At 47.1% G+C, this 18,717-nt stretch overlaps 1 protein-coding gene across 4 annotated transcripts in view; it reads left to right on the top strand.

The window, feature by feature from the left end:
- The window catches only part of RNF220 (ring finger protein 220), a 229,157-nt gene that overhangs the window by 164,887 nt on the left and 45,553 nt on the right, over nucleotides 1-18,717 (top strand). For 2 of the 4 annotated variants that reach the window (XM_040610516.1, XM_040610518.1), the window contains 4 exons: nucleotides 564-659; nucleotides 4,967-5,009; nucleotides 12,944-13,065; nucleotides 14,081-14,213. In XM_040610516.1, the coding sequence (XP_040466450.1) occupies nucleotides 564-659; nucleotides 4,967-5,009; nucleotides 12,944-13,065; nucleotides 14,081-14,213 (394 nt within the window). Of the gene's footprint in view, nucleotides 1-563; nucleotides 660-4,582; nucleotides 4,788-4,966; nucleotides 5,010-12,943; nucleotides 13,066-14,080; nucleotides 14,214-18,717 lie in introns of those variants that run through there. The other 2 variants (XM_040610517.1, XM_040610519.1) reach the window with 2 other exon arrangements.

The following is an 18,717-nucleotide window of genomic DNA, read 5'->3' on the forward strand; positions in this document are numbered from 1 at the left end:
ACTTACCTACTATTGACTTGAAGTTTATCAGTGATTTCTTAGGTCTCAGATATCACTGATCTTTTTCACCTTCTAAAAGGCCCTTTTTTTCTGTGCTACTTATTAAAATAAATGGCATCATTACAGAAGGAAGAGGTAGCTGCACTGCAAAGGTGCTGAGAGCTTTAGTGGAGTTTACAAAGCTATTGAGAGATTTAGTGGCACTTAGAGGGGTGGACAAGGGCATGTAAGCGCCACACCACATCAGCAGGCCTTCGCCTTACCATGTGAATTTCTGGTGTGGTCCTCACACACTGTTTTGAGCAGGGACTGATTCTGCCCCCAGCCACTAGACCTGGAGACAAAATGCCCATCCTTTTGTTGCCTGATGCCTTTGCACTATGCTAGACCCTGCAGCCTGGTCCCCTTTGTGGGGCAGGGTCCCATGGGAAGAGCAGAGCCAGCCCCACAGCCCAGCAATCCGTCCCTGCGTCACCCCACAGCCCAGCAGACACTCTCCATGGCAAGCAAGGGGCAGAGAGCTCGGCAATGCTCACAGCATGAATTTCTCCTTTCTCTTGCAGTCAATTTTGTTGTCGGCCTCAATCAAGCGGGAAGGAGATTCTCCGACAGCATCGCCCCACTCCTCAGATGACATCCATCACTCCGACAGATACCAGGTAAGCAGGCAGATGCCGTCACTGGTCTCAGCCTTAGGCAGCCACTGGCGAGCTGCCCCAGTGCCTGCAGCCCTCTGTGCGTGAGAGCCCAGCTCTCGGCTGTGCACCACTGCCCCAGCTCGCATGCCTGCAGCATGGGGACGTGAGCACTGGGTCCCTCACACGGCTGTGAAGGTGTGCTTTTGTCTGCAGCGTTCTCCCAGCTCCGACGTTAAATCACAGCTGCACAAAACTGCTTTAAATCTTTATAGAGGTTTCTGTTGCGTTATATTCATCATCTTGGTCATTGCCGTGGCTATGTTTGTCATTACTTACCCTGTGCCACTGGGAAACTTTCAGAGAAGTGATTTTTTTTGTAAAACAGTGAATGATGTCAGCCTGCAGCAGGCCAAAATTTTCCATTTCACTGGTGTGCCACTGCCTGGCAAACTGACTCATGACTCCCACTCAAACCAGAAATGGTTTTGGACCATCCACAGCCATGCCAGTGTGTTTTATAAAACACTCTCTGCCCAGGGAAGCAGCAAGTCTTGACTTGTGATACAGTGGGTAAAAGTTGAGGGAGATGGAGCAAGATGAGAAAGGCAGCAGCACAAGTACAGGCTTGGCTTGTTTTAAGTCTGTCTGTACTTTTGGGGCAGGCTGGCACACTGGACTAACTCAACACACATCCAAACTGTCTGGCTGCAAGCCTGCACTCAGCCACTGGCTTCACGTAAGCTCTGAAAGGCAGCGGTCAAATTAATGGTGGTCTTCAGCACAGACGCAAGCGTGCCTCCACCTGCCACGTGGACAGGCTGGGCGGGCCGTGACTATACCAGCTTGGCATACGCCCATCACCCTGTATCCTGCGGTGCTCTGCAGCGATGCCCTGTGCCCAGAGTCAGGCAGATGATCAGGTCTTCCTGCAACAGCCACTTTACGTTGTGCCAGGTCTGCGTTTGGATCTGCAGAAGGAGAGGCTGGTGACCAGTGCTGGGGGTCCTAACTGAGCAGCCCCAGTTAAACCATGTGTTCCTGTAGTTAGGTCCTATTAGTAGCAGATTTGTACATTTGTTGCCCATTACTCTGTCCTCTGTTCTATTTATTGTTTATATTATCAAATATGGACCAGACCCTCCATAGTTTGCTACATATTCCCATGTAGCCTTCAGTTATAACCTGGTGTCACATCAGTCACTTCACCCTTCTATGAGCAATGAGACATGGTGCAAAGTAAGAGAAGCAAAACCCTGCAGAAGATACAGAAATGCCTGATTCAGGTAATCCCACTCTCTTTCCTGCCTGCTTATTAAGGCTAATAAATAAATCACGTTCCTTCCAAAAGGGCAAGGAAGAGACTTTTGCCATGGCCCCCTTTGTTGGAGAACACCCCTCCCTCCCCGCTCTGCCAGACTTCAGTCTCTGTGAAACTGGTGGTCCCTTGCAGTTCTCCATTCCTATAAATTTTTATTATGTCATACTTGAGGACAAATATTCTCAGCAGAAGCCCCCTCTATGTGCTGAGTCTAGGTAGTCTCCAATGTGTTTTAAGTTTGTGAGTGTATTTTATGGAAGGTTGCAGCCCTTAATGCAAATGTGTAATGGGAGTTGTAAGTCCGCACTGCAGGGAGATAAGACCTCTGGGGCCTGATTTTCATTTACGCTTCTGCTGGCTGCGTTATGCTGCTCTGGCAGTGTAAAGGGACCTCAGAGTGGGTGCCAGGGTTGTGTAAAGCCTCAGCATACCCTTAATAAAGCCACAATATGAATAAGAATTCAGTCTTCCTGGTTTACCAAGGGAAATGTTCAGCAAGTAGAGCAGAAGACTCTCATGGTAGTGACTTTAAGGGCTGCAAAATTTAGCTTTCCATATGCAGAGGTGTGCTGGAATTACGAATGTCCCTTGTGTTATCTGTGATCTAATCATGAATACACAGTGTATTAGTAACACGCTAGAACATGAGTTATTGGCGTATAGGTTTTCAGAATTCCTGTGGCTCGGTTTTCTTAGTCTTAGTGCTTATTTACCATGGGGATATTTAGGGAAGAATGAGATTTATGAATAGGAGTGCTACAGGAATATGGGCTTGCACAGCATTTGGGCTGCTCACATTGCTCTCCACACCGAGAAGGAGCTGCAGCAGAGGCAGTGGGGTGGCTCCAAGACATGGGCAGGGAGGGTCCCCTTGCCTCCCCTGTGCCAAGCCTGATTGCTGGAATTTGGTACATGGACACTGATCGGACCGAGGTGGTAGCAGCTGGTGTAGTGCAGGACCTTGTGATTTGGTCAGTGGTGGGTTTTGCTCTCAGATACAGTACGTTCTGTCAGCTGGGGCTTTTCCTGTGCTCCAAGTAAAAATAAAGACATTTTAGTTAGATTTAGATACAACCCTGAATCCCCAGTGGGAAAATCAACAGCAAATTATAAGTTATTCACCATACCACAAAGACAGCACTTCAGGCTTGGAGGGAGACCACCTTGCATGGGTCAGCTGAGCCCACAGAACATTTGTGACTAACATGTGGAGTAAGTATAACTGAAAGGCTAAAATCCTCGTCCAGGAAGGGCTTCCCTCCCTCCACCTGAGCTCAGCAGCGAGCATGCCTCCCAAAAGACAGCTTAATTAATCAAAGGGGTAAAACCAACAATCAGCAGCTTTCATTCAGTAAGCAAGCACGTGTATGAAAATACAACTGCATTTCAGCTTGCAGACAGATGTACGATGCAGGTCAGCACTGTGCAAAGCTTACCAGCCAGCACCTGAACTTGCTAACTGCCCATCATCTTCTGAAACAGCAAAACATACCAGGGCTTTTTGTTTTTTTTCTCTGAAGGAGCAGCAGCTTGTCAGGTACCAGCGCAGAGACCCAATATGTAGGTTTGATTCCAAGAAGTCTGAGGAGTCTGCAGAGGGGAGAACAAAGAGGATTGTGTGTGTAGGAGCCTGTGCTGCCCCATTTCTAGCCCCTAGCTCTATCCTAACCTCAGGCTGGTCCACTGCGACCACCTCCCACCACAGCTGTGGGAAAGAAATCCACCAGACCAGTTGGATTGCCCAGGTTTGCTGAAATGCAGAAAGGACAAGAGGGGGAAGAGGCTGAAAAGCAGAGGTGAGGTGGCAGCGCCCCACCTGCAGCCTGGGTGCCCCCACACCTGCAGCACTGGCCACTTCTCCTTGGGAAGGCCGGGAAGGTATCAGAGCCCCAAAACCCAGGTGGGTGCCACTGGGGTGGGTCGGGCCGGCATGCCCAGCCCAGCCCCAGCAGACACAGGGGGTGTCGTTGTTCAGGCCGCACTCAGCCAACCGGGCAGGTGGGAGGGCCAGGGGTCCTTTCCCCAGGGCCTCGCCCGCCGCAGCCCAGTGCCCTTGGGGTGCCATGGTAGGGCTGGGCCAGGCCTGGTGGGGCTGCTGGGCCACCCCCGGCCACAGGCTTTTGGGCCTAGTTACCCCCCGGGTGCGGGACGGCTGGTGCCCTCGGGCCCCCAGTCCCTTAAGGGGCAACAGAAGTTGGAGAGCGGTTGCCCCTGGTGCCTGATTGGCCAGCAGCTTTGGGTTGTAGTTGTGCCCAGGGCCCTGATTGGCCAGTGATGTTGGGCCTAAAGGGTGCTCAATCCCTATTGGGCAAAGAAACCTGCCTCTAGTTGCTCCTGGGTTCTGATTGGCCAACCAGCCCTGGATTCCAGTTGCCCCAGGGCTCTGATTGGTTATGTACCCTCGGGGAGGGGGGGGTGTCCAGTGGCTTCTGATTCCTGATTGGCCAGACACTAGGGCCCCAGTTACCCTTGATTTCTGATTGGCCAGACGCCCCTGGGTTCCAGCGGCCCCGGGGTCCTGATTGGCCGGGGCTCGCTGGGCCCTGCTGCCGCCTGTCGGTTGCCATAGGAACTTCCTCTTCTCGCGACTCTCCCCGCCGGTTTCCTGGTGAACTTTCACCCGCTCGGCGGCGGGTCACATGACCGGGGCCAACATGGCGGCGGCCGCTGGGGGCTGATCGGCGGCGCCTGCCGGGCCGCGTCGTATCCGCCCGCATCCCGGGCCGCGCGGGGGGGTCCGCCCCGGGGCCCACCGCCCCGCTGCCCCGCCGGCGGCGCCCGCGGCTATGCAGAGCGGCAGGAGGGGGCCCGGCGGCGGGGGCCGGGAAGAGGTGGGTGCGGGGGGGGGGGGGGGGGGGGGGGGCGCGGCAGGCCTGGGGCCGGTGCGTTGTCCCGGTGATGCGCGGGGCGGGGGGGACCGGGCCGGCCCTTGTTTACCGGCGGGGGGCGAGTTGTTTACATCGGCGCCCGCGGGCCCTGACACTTCTGCGCTCTTGTCTCCCCTCTGCAGACCTTCCTGCGGGTGCGAGCGAACCGGCAGACCCGGCTGAACGGTGAGTGCGGCCCCGCGCGGCGCCCCGGGCTGCCCCCGCCCCGCCGGGCCTCCTCCCGCGCCTCCCTCTTCCCGCAAAGTTTCCATAGTTTTGTGACCCCCGTCCCCCCGGCGACCTGCCTCGGCAGGGCTTCGCCAAGCAGCCGGTGGGGTGCGGGGTGTGCTGGGGTGAAGCCCTCCAGGTTCCTCCCCGGTTCCCGGGCGAAGCAGCTCTCGGCGCTGGGAACCCACCAGCGAGCTTATAAGTGTGCCCCAAATCCTGGCTGTCGGGTCGCGGGGCCAGGCAGCTGTGCTTCTGCGGCTCACATGGCAGAATCTTGCAGTAAACTTTTAAACCAGCAGTCTGAGCGTCTGTGCATCTGACATCATGTTTTGGGGGTTGTTTTGGTTTTTTTTTCCTCTCAAACACACAGATGCTGGTGCGTTACTTTTATTCTTGTGTTTCTGGGTGTTCAGAAATCTTGTTATAGCAGAAAGTCCCATCTCTATTTGTAAATCAGAAAAAATCTGAAAGTATGTTTGGGTTTTTTTTTCTTGAGCTGAAGAAGTGGAAACTTTTCCCAAAGTTCAGGGAAGTTGGAACTTAGTATGCAAATAATAACAATATTCTGTGATCTGATCTTTGTGTTGTTTTTAGCCAGTCTAATATGTACCATTTAGTCAAAATTTGGTTATTTGGGTTATCAGGAGGCTTCTTAACCTTGAGCTTCCTGCTGTGATAGTTTAAGATAACACCGGTGATGTTCTGCTGATGCAATTTATTTAGAAGATAGAGCAAAAGATACTTTTAACAAAATAGAAGAAGGCTTCAGAGTGTGCTCATACCAAAATAGTTTGCTTGAATCTGAAGTACTACATGTTTAGCGTAGTCTTAAGCAAATAGAAGCGTTATTAAACTACCGACCCAATGTCTTTGATAGGTTATACATGACTGAATTCAGAACTAGCTTAGAGATTTCTAAGTATTAACCCAGAGGGCCAAAAAAATGAACACTTGGAAGTCTGTGACATCATACAGCAAAGAGATGAGTTGCTTTGCATCAGTCACAGGTAACTGCTGGCAGGTGTGTTCACATCTGCACTCAGGTGAGTGCAGTGAGTTGCCAGTGCTGGCAGGTGGACCCTTTTCCCGGCAGACTTAAGACGGCTGACATACGCTGAGGTATTGCTCTGCGGTGACTTGTTTTGTATGGCAGAGGTCTCTGGAGTCAGTTGTGTCAAACTTTATTCATCGTTTTTGGATAGCTGGGGCTGAGTTTCCCCCCTTCCACCTTTTTTCAGGCCAACAGTGTGCGGTTACCTTATTTTCAATAAAGTCGAGCCAGGCTTGTGAGGTTTTTGTGGAGTCCTTCAGTATGAATGAAGGCTCTTGATGACAGTGTGCTCTGCTGAACTGGCTCAGTAGTACTTGATGCTTTTGACTTTAGCTCCAAGTAGGGCTGCAGCACAATCTGTGTAGATTGCGATCTGGGAACTTCTCTTGGGCCTGTTCTCGGATGCTTTTGTGAACCTAGGCTCATCATCCAAAAGAAGGCTGCTAATTTTGTATAGCATTTGTGTTGGTTTTGCTGAACCTTTTCCAGTTGTTTTTGTACATACCTGTTGGGGTACAGTGAGTCAAACAGACAGACATATTCCAAATGAGGACATTCAGTTAATTTATATAGTGCCCCTATAATGCTGGTATATCCTGTCAGTTCAGTTGTACACCCTAACAGTACTAGGCCCAGATGCTAGGGAGCTGGATGCAGAAATACTACCTGAAGTGCTTTGGGTCAACAAAGAAGGTCAAACTAGGTCAGAACTGGTTCGTCCTGGCTGTAGCTTTTTATGAATCTGGTTACTACTGTTCCCAGAACAGAGCTGTACTGATGCCTGGTTCCATCCTATGCTGTTAGATTAGTATTCAGCTGGATGGTTGGGTAGTTTATGCTGCTTCTTTCTGTGCATTTATTTGACTATATTTGTGACCACTGAACTCGGCCTGCTTTCTTGTTTCCTTCTGCACTTTTGTTTGCACTAAAGTAACTTTGTGGTATTTGTAAGCTTTGCCACGTTATTGGTAAACAGTTATTTAAGCAGTATTGCTCCAAATGGAGAACATTTGGGTGTTCTGAGGGGTAAAAAAATGCTTATTTATCTATATCTTGTGTTTTAATGAGCTTCTAATCAATCACGCGACTTTATAGCTTGCTCTGTGAGAATGGCCTTATCCCATGTTAGTTTACACTGACAGAAGTTATGTAGGACTTGGTCAAAGGTATTTGGCTTTTGGTTTCATATTCTTGTTGACACACTGAAAAAACTTAGGATCTAGAAAATGCTATCTGTCAAAGAAAAATCTATTTATTTCATTTGTTTTTTGTTATGTTTTAAGTGTACTTTCCAATATTGTTGTAACCAGTTTATCTTGGTAGCTCTGTCAAGCTTCTTACCAGCTGAGTTCCAGAATCGCTTCTGGAAACTCCTCCCATAAAAAGGGGGCCATGGTATTTGCTGTTCCTCCACATAGTCCTTGGCTCAAGTCTCAGCTGCCCAAGCTTCTTGTGCTTGAGTCCTGTCAGATCGCCTCAATGTGTTCCATCCTGTTGTGGTCACTTGGGAAAGCACAAGAGCTAAGGAAAGAGAAGGTAGAGAGGGAGATGTCTTCTGTGAGCTGCTGTTGGCCTGGCTGCAACATGATTGGGTCCTGATAGTTACATGGTTCACAGGTACCTGATGGTCCAGAATTTTAATTCTGTAAGTCAAACCTTTGACTTAAATTGAACTGTAAGGAAGGTGAATATATTTTCAAGCTCTGAAGCAGGAGAGTAATGTTAGAGACTTGGCTGAGTGTTTGTATCTGAACTTCCCTGTCAGCCTCAGTGAGTTAATCCTGCACCTCTCAGCTGTGCTAAACTCACTTTGCAGAGGCTGTGTCCTTTTGAACCCAGGAGTATGAGGTGCTGATTCCTGATGAACCCATGTGATAAAGAAGGCATTTCCTTCATTTGCCTTATATCCAGTGTTGCCAAACTGGAAACTAAGCCACCCCGTAAATTGATGCTTATGGAGTTTGGCAGTGCAGAGCAGGTTAGGTAGTTATACAAAATTAGAGGCACAAAGTTATGGGTTAGTGCATCAGAACATGGATTCAGCAGGTTAGGTATGTGCCAGCCGCAGAGAATAGTGTCAGATTGAAGGTTGCTGAAAGTCACATGTGAGTAAGTTTGGCCGTGCAAGTGTGAAAGCCTCACAGAGACCCTTCTGTGAATTTGGCCCTTAATGTTCTCTCAGATGAGCAGCAAATTGTACATAATTTCTGAAACAGATTCATTCTTGACCATCTGTTTTGCTTCAGCTTGTTCTTGAGATGGCTGTTTGTGCTCTGCCATTGCTGCCTTTGTTCCTTTAGATCAGATGCTCTTGGAGAAGTTGATCATCCACAGAAGCTTTTTGTGATAGGTCTAACAAAAAGGAGTATAAGCACCCCGCAAAACTCCTCTAGCAGATTTGCAGAGAGCAGGTGGTAACTCTTGTGCTTTGATATCTTTGAGTCCAATTTAGGGATATTTGCAAAGTTGGCATTCTCAGCAGAGTTGTAAAATAGGTCCTTACCCAGCTCCTTTTACGCCTGCCTGAGAAGCTGATTCCTGTTTTGGTGGTGGCTGTAAGCCCACCTCCCTGGGCACACCTCCCTGGAGGTGGTCACCGTGCAGTTTGTTGTTGAACCACCAGCAGCACATTGTGTGCTCTTGTACCTGATGGGTGGGGGAGGAAGAAAGCTAGATGATTTTCACTGGAAAGAAGACAAAAATGTTTCCACTTAATTTGATTGGCCTGCCATTGCAGGAGCTGCTAATGATGTCTGCATGGGACTCGGGGGACCACTCGAACTGGTGGAGGGAATCATAAGAGATATTGCTAGTAACTTAATCATCTCCTTTGATGCTGCAGTAGAGGTTTGTATAGTGTCTACTGCTAGATGCTATGTAAGAGCACTTCTGAGGTAATTAGTGTCCTGTCCTGAAGGTAAATTTTTGCTTGTGGAGGGACGTACCAGTGAAAACTAAAATCCATTAGATTTTCTTTCAGGAAGTTTTGCTAGGCTAGAGAATAACATGATCTTTAGGCATTAATAAGATGCAGCCTTGATGGGGACAGCCTCTTGTGAGAAAAGACCGTTGGTCTGTTCTGCCCACAGGCAGCAGGGGTGAGCTGGCTCCTCTCTCCGCACCCCTGGGAAGGCAGGGGCAGGTGTACCCTCAGCAGTAGAGGCTTTGTCAAGTGCGGTTAGGATGCTCCTCTAGTGCAAGCAGCTTCTCACCTTGTGTAGTGCCAAGAGACCCCATGTTAGGAAAGGGAAGAGCAGCTCCCTTAGGCAGCACAGCTCCTAAATTAAGCCAGAGACTGTAACTGACACGCTGGCCCTTGCTCTGGCCCCCAATTCTTGCTCACCTCCGTGTGCTACTTTCTCATTCATATGCTGTGGTGACTTAAACTCCTGGGGTGCCCAATGGTTTAGTGTAACCTGAGGGAGAACATGCAGATGCAGCTGGAGCAGTGCGTAGGGTAATGTGCGTCTGTTAAAAATGAGGCCTCAAAGGTGCTGGAAGCCCTCTGATGGCCTAATAATAATTATCAATCCTAATAAAAACTAGTGAACTCTTCACCTCCTGGCAGAAGGCTGGAATAATAACTGTGGAGTCTTTGTTCAGTCAGAGGTAAGAATGGGCTAGCCTTGTGCAAAAACATTCCCTGGGCTCCGTCCTCTTGCATCCAGTCCTCCACTGTCTGCGTTTTTATCTTTCTGAATTATGAGAGGGAATGGCTTTTTTTTTTTTTCCCTTCCTCTCCCATGCTTCTGCGACAGGAGCAAGGGGGAAGAGGGATTAGTGAGCTAATTAGAAGTGATCATGTCTATCAACACTAATTAACAATCTTGTGGTCTCACTTGCGTGTTCTTTTGAGCTGCTCCCCTTCGGGACAGTGTCACAATCACCCCCTGCCTTTGGGGCTGCTCTGTCCCTTCTGCGCTGATTGGAAGTGATAGCCCGGCTGTGTGTCCTGTCGGGTAGGGACAGCGCTGCTCGGGATGTGCTTTCTAGGCTGCAACATTCCCTTTTGGTTTCTGCTGTCACCAGGGGCTCCCTGAGCCTCTGTGGGCACAACACTGCCGCTGCTAATGACCACAGAATGAAAATGGCAGGGGGATTTGTTTTCAACACCTCTTTATTCCAGTGGCTTTTTCACTTGTGGCACTAGAACTTATTCCCGGCAGAGCTAAATGAGCCAAGATAGGGACTGTCTGCCTGGTCTTCCTTGGAGATGGAGCAGAGTGAGGTTCCATTCCCAGCTCTGCACTAACATTTCAACAGCAGATCAGGTACTTGTTCTCGCAAAACAGTCCCGAGAATTTATAAGCGCAAGACCTAAGATAAGTTGTCTTTCTTTTATCACTGGTACGATGCCTGTACTGGAGGATAGCAGTAAAAAAGTTAAAAATATTAACAGACTTGCCAAGCAGACTGACTTAGCTGGATTGATTGGCCACCGGGAGTCCTACCAGAATAATTAAACTGCTCCTTCCCTAAAAACAGGATGAGGTGAGAGAAAGAGGAGTCTACGATGAGGACAGAGAAAACTTTGTTCCTGTTTTCCTCTGCTCAGATAGGTGTTTGCTACAGAATGCTCAGGTTGTGTCTGATTCCAGCCTCGTCCCCTGTCTTGTGTTGGCTGTACAGAGCTAGTGAGGCAAGGAAAGAGCATCCTAAACTTACGTGGAAGAGCCGTACTGGAGGATATAGGTACTCGCTAAACCAGAACTTAAGTCTCTCGTGCACTGAAGTACAAACCAGAGGGAGCATAGCTTAACTCTGACTGCTGCTTAACAGGGCTGGATGATGCTGAGGGCAGGGGGAAGACAGTGTTTGGAGGCTCAGGAACAGGAGAGAAAACAAAGAAAACATGTTGGCAGTCATAGTTTTATTCAAAAGTGGAACATAATTTCATCTGGGCATAATGAAACTGGCAGTAACGCTTCATGATTTTTGCTTCTGTATTGACTGGAAGTCAGGTGATTTACCTTCTGGAGTAGAAGCTGACAGTATAGGTAAAATAACAGATTTAAACGGACAGAATTAGGAAGGGAACTATTAAAATATCTCAATAGGAATACTGAAGTACCTGAAGGGTGTGGCGAGGCAGTGGGCTGTGGAGCTGTCAATGTGGTGGTGTACCCAACACAAGACAGGATTGTGGAGCTTTAACAAATAAATTTTAGACAAATGATGAAAGTGGTATACATTTACTTTAGAGCCTCTGTTGTTCAAAGTGTCAGGTATCAAAAAGAGTCTTGTTTTGGTCTCAGATTGCTGCCTCTTATTCTAGAAATGTCACATTTGCAGGATTCTTTTCATGATGCTAGTAGTGAAGATTGATTTTGAAAGTTTTCCCACAAATCTGTCTCAGTAAGGAAAAGCAATGCCCAGGGAATAATTTAAAGTCTTAACCCTGGAGCATCAGAGAGTGTGGGGGATGATGAGTACCCCTGGTTCTGGATTGTGGGAAGGTATGTCCTAACCCAGAGAGTCCCGAGTCCAGGGAAGCCAACAAGAAAGCTTTCCGAGAGGCCTTTCAGGTCTGTGTTGGTGTGTTCAGTTGAAACTTTGTAATTCACTGGGTGGCGTGCCTGCACTAAACTCATGAAAATGATTGACAGAAACTTTCCCGTACCCTGGTCCTTCTCTTCCTGGCATTGCAGCAGCTTTCTCTGACTCGTTGGCTGCAGGGAGCTGTTGATCCTACAGTATTCAGGCATGAAGGCTTTGAGAGCGTGCCACAGCACTCACAATGTCAGTAACGATTTCTGGCTAATGCAGCTTTTTGGTAGTGTCATCTCTCATTATCGCATGGGCTTTCCTTGGGCTTTTCCTTGTGTCTCATTCAGAATTTTGACCTTCCTTGTTAATTAAGCAGCACCTTTCCTACAGCCAGTGATTGAGTTATTCAGTAATACCTGCCTAAAGCCATCATAATAAAGGACAGAAGTTCTTTTTAATGCAAATGATTTGGTTCCAGATGTTTTGATCACATGAAATGATGGCTCAAATTAACCAGAGATTGGATTAAGCAACAGGCTACCTTGGCTGCTTTTTCTAATCATCGTGACTCCTAACATGTTTGTTTCCCAGAGCATGCCCTCAAGAAGGCAGTGTAGCCCCCAGTTTTCATCTGTGAAAACAGTGAAACAAAAATAGAGGCAAACTATCTAGCATAGGTGTTGCATTTTCATGGCAAAGATCTTTCCATAAATGTTACCCACTACTAAGATGCTGCTCTGACTTCTTGTGATGTTCTGGGAAGGAATTATTCAGGGTGTACAGGAGACACGGTGGTCCTTGTAGTAACTGTTAGGGACTTTGTCCAAGGCTTTTCGGGTGCTGCATCATCCTTCTACAGTCTAAGCAAGTTCTTCTATAGGGAATAGATTGTTAGTGGATGGGTCAGGGACTTAGAAGGCAAAATCCAGAACAGGGTTCAGTGGCTTAATCGCTGAACTTCAAAAACAATTTCAGGCTTCCAAGAGAAAGTATTTAATCATTTGAGTAACTTACCTGTGGATGTGCAGCAGATATTCTGTCTCCTAGTTATTAGATCGTGAGTAGCTGCCTTTCTGAAATCAGGCTGTACTCAGCCGCAGGTTACAGATTTAATTTGGGAAGTGATAAGTAACAGTCTCTGTACTGTTTACAGAGGCCAGAATAGGGAGTTGCAGCGGAATTTTCTGGTGTAAAATCTTACCATTTCTGCCAAGGGTTTATTATTTGGAGCTGAGCAAGGAGAGAGAAGAGTGGATCTACAAACTTGACATGTCTTCCTTTTTTTTTTTTTTTTTCTTTCTTTCTTTCTTTCTTTCTTTTCTTTTTGTTTTCTTTCCCTGGTTTCTCCATGCAGCTCGGATTGGAAAAATGAAACGGAGGAAGCAAGACGAAGGGCAGGTATGTCCCCTCTGCAGCCGACCTCTGTCAGGATCCGAGGAGGAGATGAGTAGGCATGTGGAACAATGCCTTGCAAAGGTAGAGGCGCAGCAGGATCACCAGCTGCCATTCCCTTCTCCCTACTCCTAGCTTTGTCTGCAGTTGACCTAACATGGGGCAAAAACTAACATTGCTGAGCTTGCAGGCAATGCTAACTGTCTCCCTAAGATCTGTAGTCACTTCTCTTTGTCTTAGAAGATGAATTCTTCTGGATTTTTCTCCTGTTGCATTAGTAACTTTTTTACTTCATGCACCCTTTTGCTGTTATTGAAGACTCAGTTATAGACTAAAGGTAGAGCTATTGAAGTTCATGAAGCCTTTCGTAGGACTTCATGCTTCCTATGTAGCACAGTGGGAAGAGTTCTTTCTGATCTCTGCCTTTGACAACATTAGAAATATTTTTTGTTGGGTTTTTTTGTAACAGACTGGCATTTGTAAATGTTGCATGACTACCTTACTCCAGGAAGTGCATTTGAGCAGAACCCTCCTCCTGCCGTTCATCCAAAAAACAGCAAGGAAGAAGGAGGAACAAGCCCTAGAGGAGGGAGTTGCGTCATAGGGCTTTCTGTGCTTGTTTCTCAGGAAAAGCCCACAGTAGAGATAACAAATTCATTCTTGTTGCCTCAGAGGTGCATGGTGTGAAGAGAGGTGTCTTCCGATCAGTGTGCCCCAAAAATGCTCTAGGAGAACTTTCCTGCTGGGGGTCGAAGGAATCAGTGGTTCACATAGTAGGGGAATTGTGCATGCAATGCAGGGGGATGCATGTTGAAATGCACATTAGCATGTTGTAGGAACCAGAGCTTAAATTGCCATGTGTAAAAGTGATGAACCTGCAACTTCTTTTGATCTCAAGGTTATCAAGTTCTTCCAGCACCCATTTACTTCTAGATTTAGATCACTTGGAATGGGGGGCGGGAGTAGATGCTGCTGTCTGCTCTATACTTAGCTGTCCTGGGAACAGTCCAGCTTTCCTTCTCCATCCCACCATGAGTTATTAACCCCAAAGAGGTATTTCATGCATCTCAACGGTCTGCCCCTGCTTTACCCTGCGCAGAGAGAAGGTTCATGCATGACTGAGGATGACTCTGTGGACATCGAGAATGAGAACAGCAACCGCTTTGAAGAGTACGAATGGTGCGGGCAGAAGAGGATACGGGCTACTACTCTCCTGGAGGGAGGATTTCGAGGTGCGCCAGTGTTTTGGGGACCCTTGTAAATCATTCTGCTGTGGAAATTGATCATTGCTTATCTTTAAGGGGAGAGATTTGGATATTTGTCTTTCACAAAGGGCAGGACCTTCAGCCTTTGTCAGAATGTAAAGTGATTTCAGCTTTGTGCCTCTCTCAAATGATGAGAGTCAAAATTTGTGCAAGTCTTGAACAAAAGCGTTGCATTATTTCTTGCTTGAGAAATGTGGCTGAAGAGGGAATGAGTAGAATGGGGAGATCATTTGCAGAAAATAGCTCCTTATATGTTACACATAGTAAGAAATACATGGAAATATGTGAAGAGAGGCAAATAGAAATGAAATTGTAAAAATTCCCAGCCTGGAGTGACGAAAGCTGGTGTATCAGCCTCTGGTGATGTATTGAAGGTGACAGCTAAGTCGCTTTAGCACCTGCATAAAATATTAAAGGGCCAGTTGTGCATTTATCACTCCATCCCTTTTAAGGTTGATAAATGAGAATCCAGGAACCTGCTCTGCACCTCCAGCACTGCAAGCCCTTAGGGCTCCCAGACAAACACATTTTATTTTTCCTCCTTCTTTTGCTCCTTCCCCAGTGACGGGGAAATCAGTTACTGAGGAGAGAGTGAGTTATGGCAAAATTTGACCTCTCGTGAGCTTTATTGGTGAATGTAATTTTAGCTAGAAACCTGGCCCCTTTCTTACACTCAGCCCTTTGGCCTCGAAGAGGAGGATTTACTAAACTGTTTGTTGGCATGAACCTCTGGCACTAAGGAGAATCTCTCGCAAGCAATCCACGTAGTGCATGCCTAATGAGAGGAGGAATGCTGGCTCCCTCTGTTCAATAAAGAGGATGGGATGTGATCTCTTCCTATATTATCTTGAATTTTAATTTAAAATATCTCAAGGGGAAAGGCTACTATGTTAAGGGAGTTGGACTTAAAAGCCAGCTGTGTGCTCAGTGACAACCTGGCACTCCTGATCGGCTCTTACCTTTTTCTGAAATTAAATTGTAGCTGAGTTGTAGCAGAGCAGGTGATCAGGAGCACAGAGGTGAAGGAGCAGCAGCTTTGGGTTTTAAAGGCTAGCCAGTGAAGCTCATACTGTCACTTGCTGTGTCTGTAGCCTTATCTACCTTAACTTTTTTTGTGCCTGCATGGAGAGTTGCATCTGTACATGATTCCAGGTAGAGGTCTGATGAGGCCATGCAGTGCCTTATGTATTATAGTCACTACTGTCCATAACAGGGAAGGATGTGATGTCTTGTCGCTGCTAGTCCTGATTAAAAAAAAATACTCAGTTCATTTCTGCCCTTTTTTGTGCATGCATAATTTCTTCCTTCACCCCCACCAGACAGTCGAGTTTGAGAAGAGTATTCCACTTCCTTCATCATGGACATTGTACTGTCTTCACCTAGTTCAGCATTCCTGGTTGTTTTTGAGTTCACTCACTGAAGTGTGATCTGGACCTTTCATACGGTTTCAGGTATATGGAGACTCTTTCAAATGAGGCTTCAGGTGGATGAAATGTGTTTAATTGTGATTAGGCTGTGTAAATGCAAAGTACTTGCTCCTCATTGCATTTTCTTCCTTATTTTAAGGAGTTCCCAAATGTGTCGGTTTGCATTATACAGATCAACTGCTTTCTTCTGCCAGAAGTTAGATTCTAGCATCAGTCAGGGCTGTAACCTCTTCTAGATGGCTGCACGTGCATGGACAGGTACTTCTGTCTTTCATACTTAGAAATAGCCTTGCTTCCATTAGGAAGTATGGGGTCCGTCTCTTCTTTCCTTTTTTGAGACCTTCATGACACCTTCAAGAGTATTTAGTTGCATGAACAGATCCAGCAAAGGATCAGAAGTCTAGGAGTAGAGCACAACTAGATGCAGTTCTAAACCCCTCCATAATTACCCTGATGAGAAGGCTTTTGGATTAGACTCCTTCCCTTTGTGGTGCTGGATGAAAGGTGTTGGTAGATCAGCTCACAGGCTGACCCCTGTAGCATTTGTAGTGAGGAACATCCTCCCTGTGCAGCTTTTGGTGGCAGAGCCAGTGCTGAAGAAATGACTCCACCTGAGCAGCTGGCACGTCCCTAGCGTGCACATTTCTCCCTGCCCTTCCTCCTCTGGAGCACACCTCTGCTGGCAGCTGGATTCGGCAGCTGTATGCTCCTGTAGAGAGGTGACTTCTTCCCTAAACAGGGGAACTTCTTGCCACCAACTTTCTACCTAGCGTTTTGGGATGAGCAGATAATATCTGGAGGGGGTACCTGCCTACTCTATGCAAGAAGTTTCTGCAAAATCGGGAGGCTGAAAAAGCAAAGCTGGAACAATCTCCCATAGTTGGCTGATTGTATCTCTTTTTAAGCAAGTTACGCTTTTTCATGCTCCCTTTTGTGGTTCTCATATTGTCTCTGGCTGCTGGCCTTCGGAGGTCTCCATCAGTCAGGCCAGCTTTGTGTACTCTCAGGTAACCTTAAGGTGACTGTCTTTTTCCTTTCTCTGCCAGTGTTGGCTCTTGCCTTGTTTTAGGGACAGAATTCTTAATTTACAGCCCTGAAGCACAGCACAATGTTTTGGAGATGCTTTCCAATGCTTAAAACTGCTTTGTCTGGAGTTGGCAAGGCCCTCGTTAACCCCCGTCACCCGAGGCTTTGTGTTTGGCTCTGTTCCCTTTGCTGAGAAGTAGCAGCGATGTGGAAATCGAAGGCCTTTTATAATGCCAGACAGCCTTTGCCAGGCTGCAGGAATGTCACCAGTGTCTAAAGAGATGACATGAGGAAATACATAAAACCAGAGGGGAAAATAGATGGCCGTGTGTCTCATTAATTTTGGTTTTAATGGTGTGTTGCTTTGAGGAGATGTCACAGCTGGGTGAAGGGGGAGCAGGATGCTGGCCAGCGTGTATTGCATGAGTCGGTCAGTCCGTTGGGCAGCATTAGAGAAGCGACTCAAACTTAACGCAGGTCCTGGCTTACTCTTTTTATCATTTTTGGTTAGTGGATAAAGTTCATAACACCCTCAAGGTGAGGAAAACTCTTTGCTAATTATATGAAAGGTCTTGCCAGGTTCTCAGGTGGAGTAAGGTTGGGAGATCTTGGGGTTTTTCTTCTTGAAAACAGAAAGGGCAGGGAAATGAACAGCCCTGCTCAGATTTTGTGGAAGGTGGCCTAATACTTAGGATCAATCACAGGCCGAAACTCTCACTTGTGCGGTTCCTAGGATGATACTTGCTTCCAGAGCGCTTGCAGGGAAGACTTGCTCCTGTCACCTGGGGGGATGTCTTCTGGAAATAGGTGGAAATAGTCTTCTGTGTTGGTGTTACAGCTGCAGATCCCAAGTCAGGTCTAGTGCAGCAGAGCCAAAGCACACCACCTGGCCCGCCACAACTGGACATACTTGAGGCAGCAGGTGGAAAGAACAAGAGATAGCAGCAAGTAGGAATATGACAGAACCGAGAAGCTCTGGGGTCGGTATGTTGTCTCTTAAGCTGTTGGGTTAGGTGAAGGTGTTCAGTCAGGAAATACTTGATACTTTTAGCTGTCCGTCTGACTTCTTAAAGCACCATTTGCTCTCACTTAATTTGCTTACCCAAAACTGGAAGAATGCAGGGCGTAAATGAAGTTTATTTGCAATTATATGGGATTTGGAACCACTTTGCTTCAGCAGAGGGTCCTGCTTGAAACGGGGCTTTAGAGTAGGAGAGTTGTTGCTTCTGTTTGGGTAGGTGCAGAAGGCTACCAGCATGAAATACCAAGCGCTGTTTAAATCAATCACATGCTTCAGAGTGAAAAGCTATACAGATAAAATAATCAAATATTTCCCTATCTCTGTACAGTGTCACAAGACTGAAATTTCTCTTGAAATACCTGAACGTTCAGTAACCATCTATCCCCACGTCTCTGAATCATCCCTCTGAAGCTCTTTGTTACAGGGGATTATTTCATGCCATCTTTGTCTAATGAGTTTCTGTGTTTAGGAAGCCAACAAGGCTTCACAAGTGAAAGCATCAAGTGGCTCCCTCTCTGATGTGTTTTTTTTTTAACGTTCAACATATTTGTAGCAATTCTTCTGTTCCTCTCCAGAATGGATGCACGTTACCCTCAGTGTTTACACTGTAAGGTTATCCCTTTAAAGAATTCCTGAGGGAAGTTCAAAAGGGTTTTTTTTTCTTTGAAAGATTCAGTGTCTCTTTTTGTGTGTATGTCTCTTACTTGAAAGAAGGGAAAGGGAGGGGGGGAGTGAAAAAAAAAGTGCTTTATCTGAAAAGAATCACATCAGCTCCGTGCTGATAGAAGCCGCTGTCATCGCTTAAACGGCTTAGCGCAGTCAAAAGGCAAGAGGACTTAAAACAGTGTCTTACACAGGGATCGATGGGTGGAACACATAACTCGTAACTGAAAAAAAAAAAAAGCAGCAGCACGGGGTGGGGGGAGAGATAACGGTAATGATTGCATTGAGGGAAGCTTGAGGGAGGCTTGTTCTTTGTAACACAGCTTCAAAGGTG

The sequence above is a fragment of the Falco naumanni genome, chromosome 11, assembly GCF_017639655.2.
Source record: "Falco naumanni isolate bFalNau1 chromosome 11, bFalNau1.pat, whole genome shotgun sequence".
Lineage (NCBI taxonomy): Eukaryota > Metazoa > Chordata > Aves > Falconiformes > Falconidae > Falco > Falco naumanni.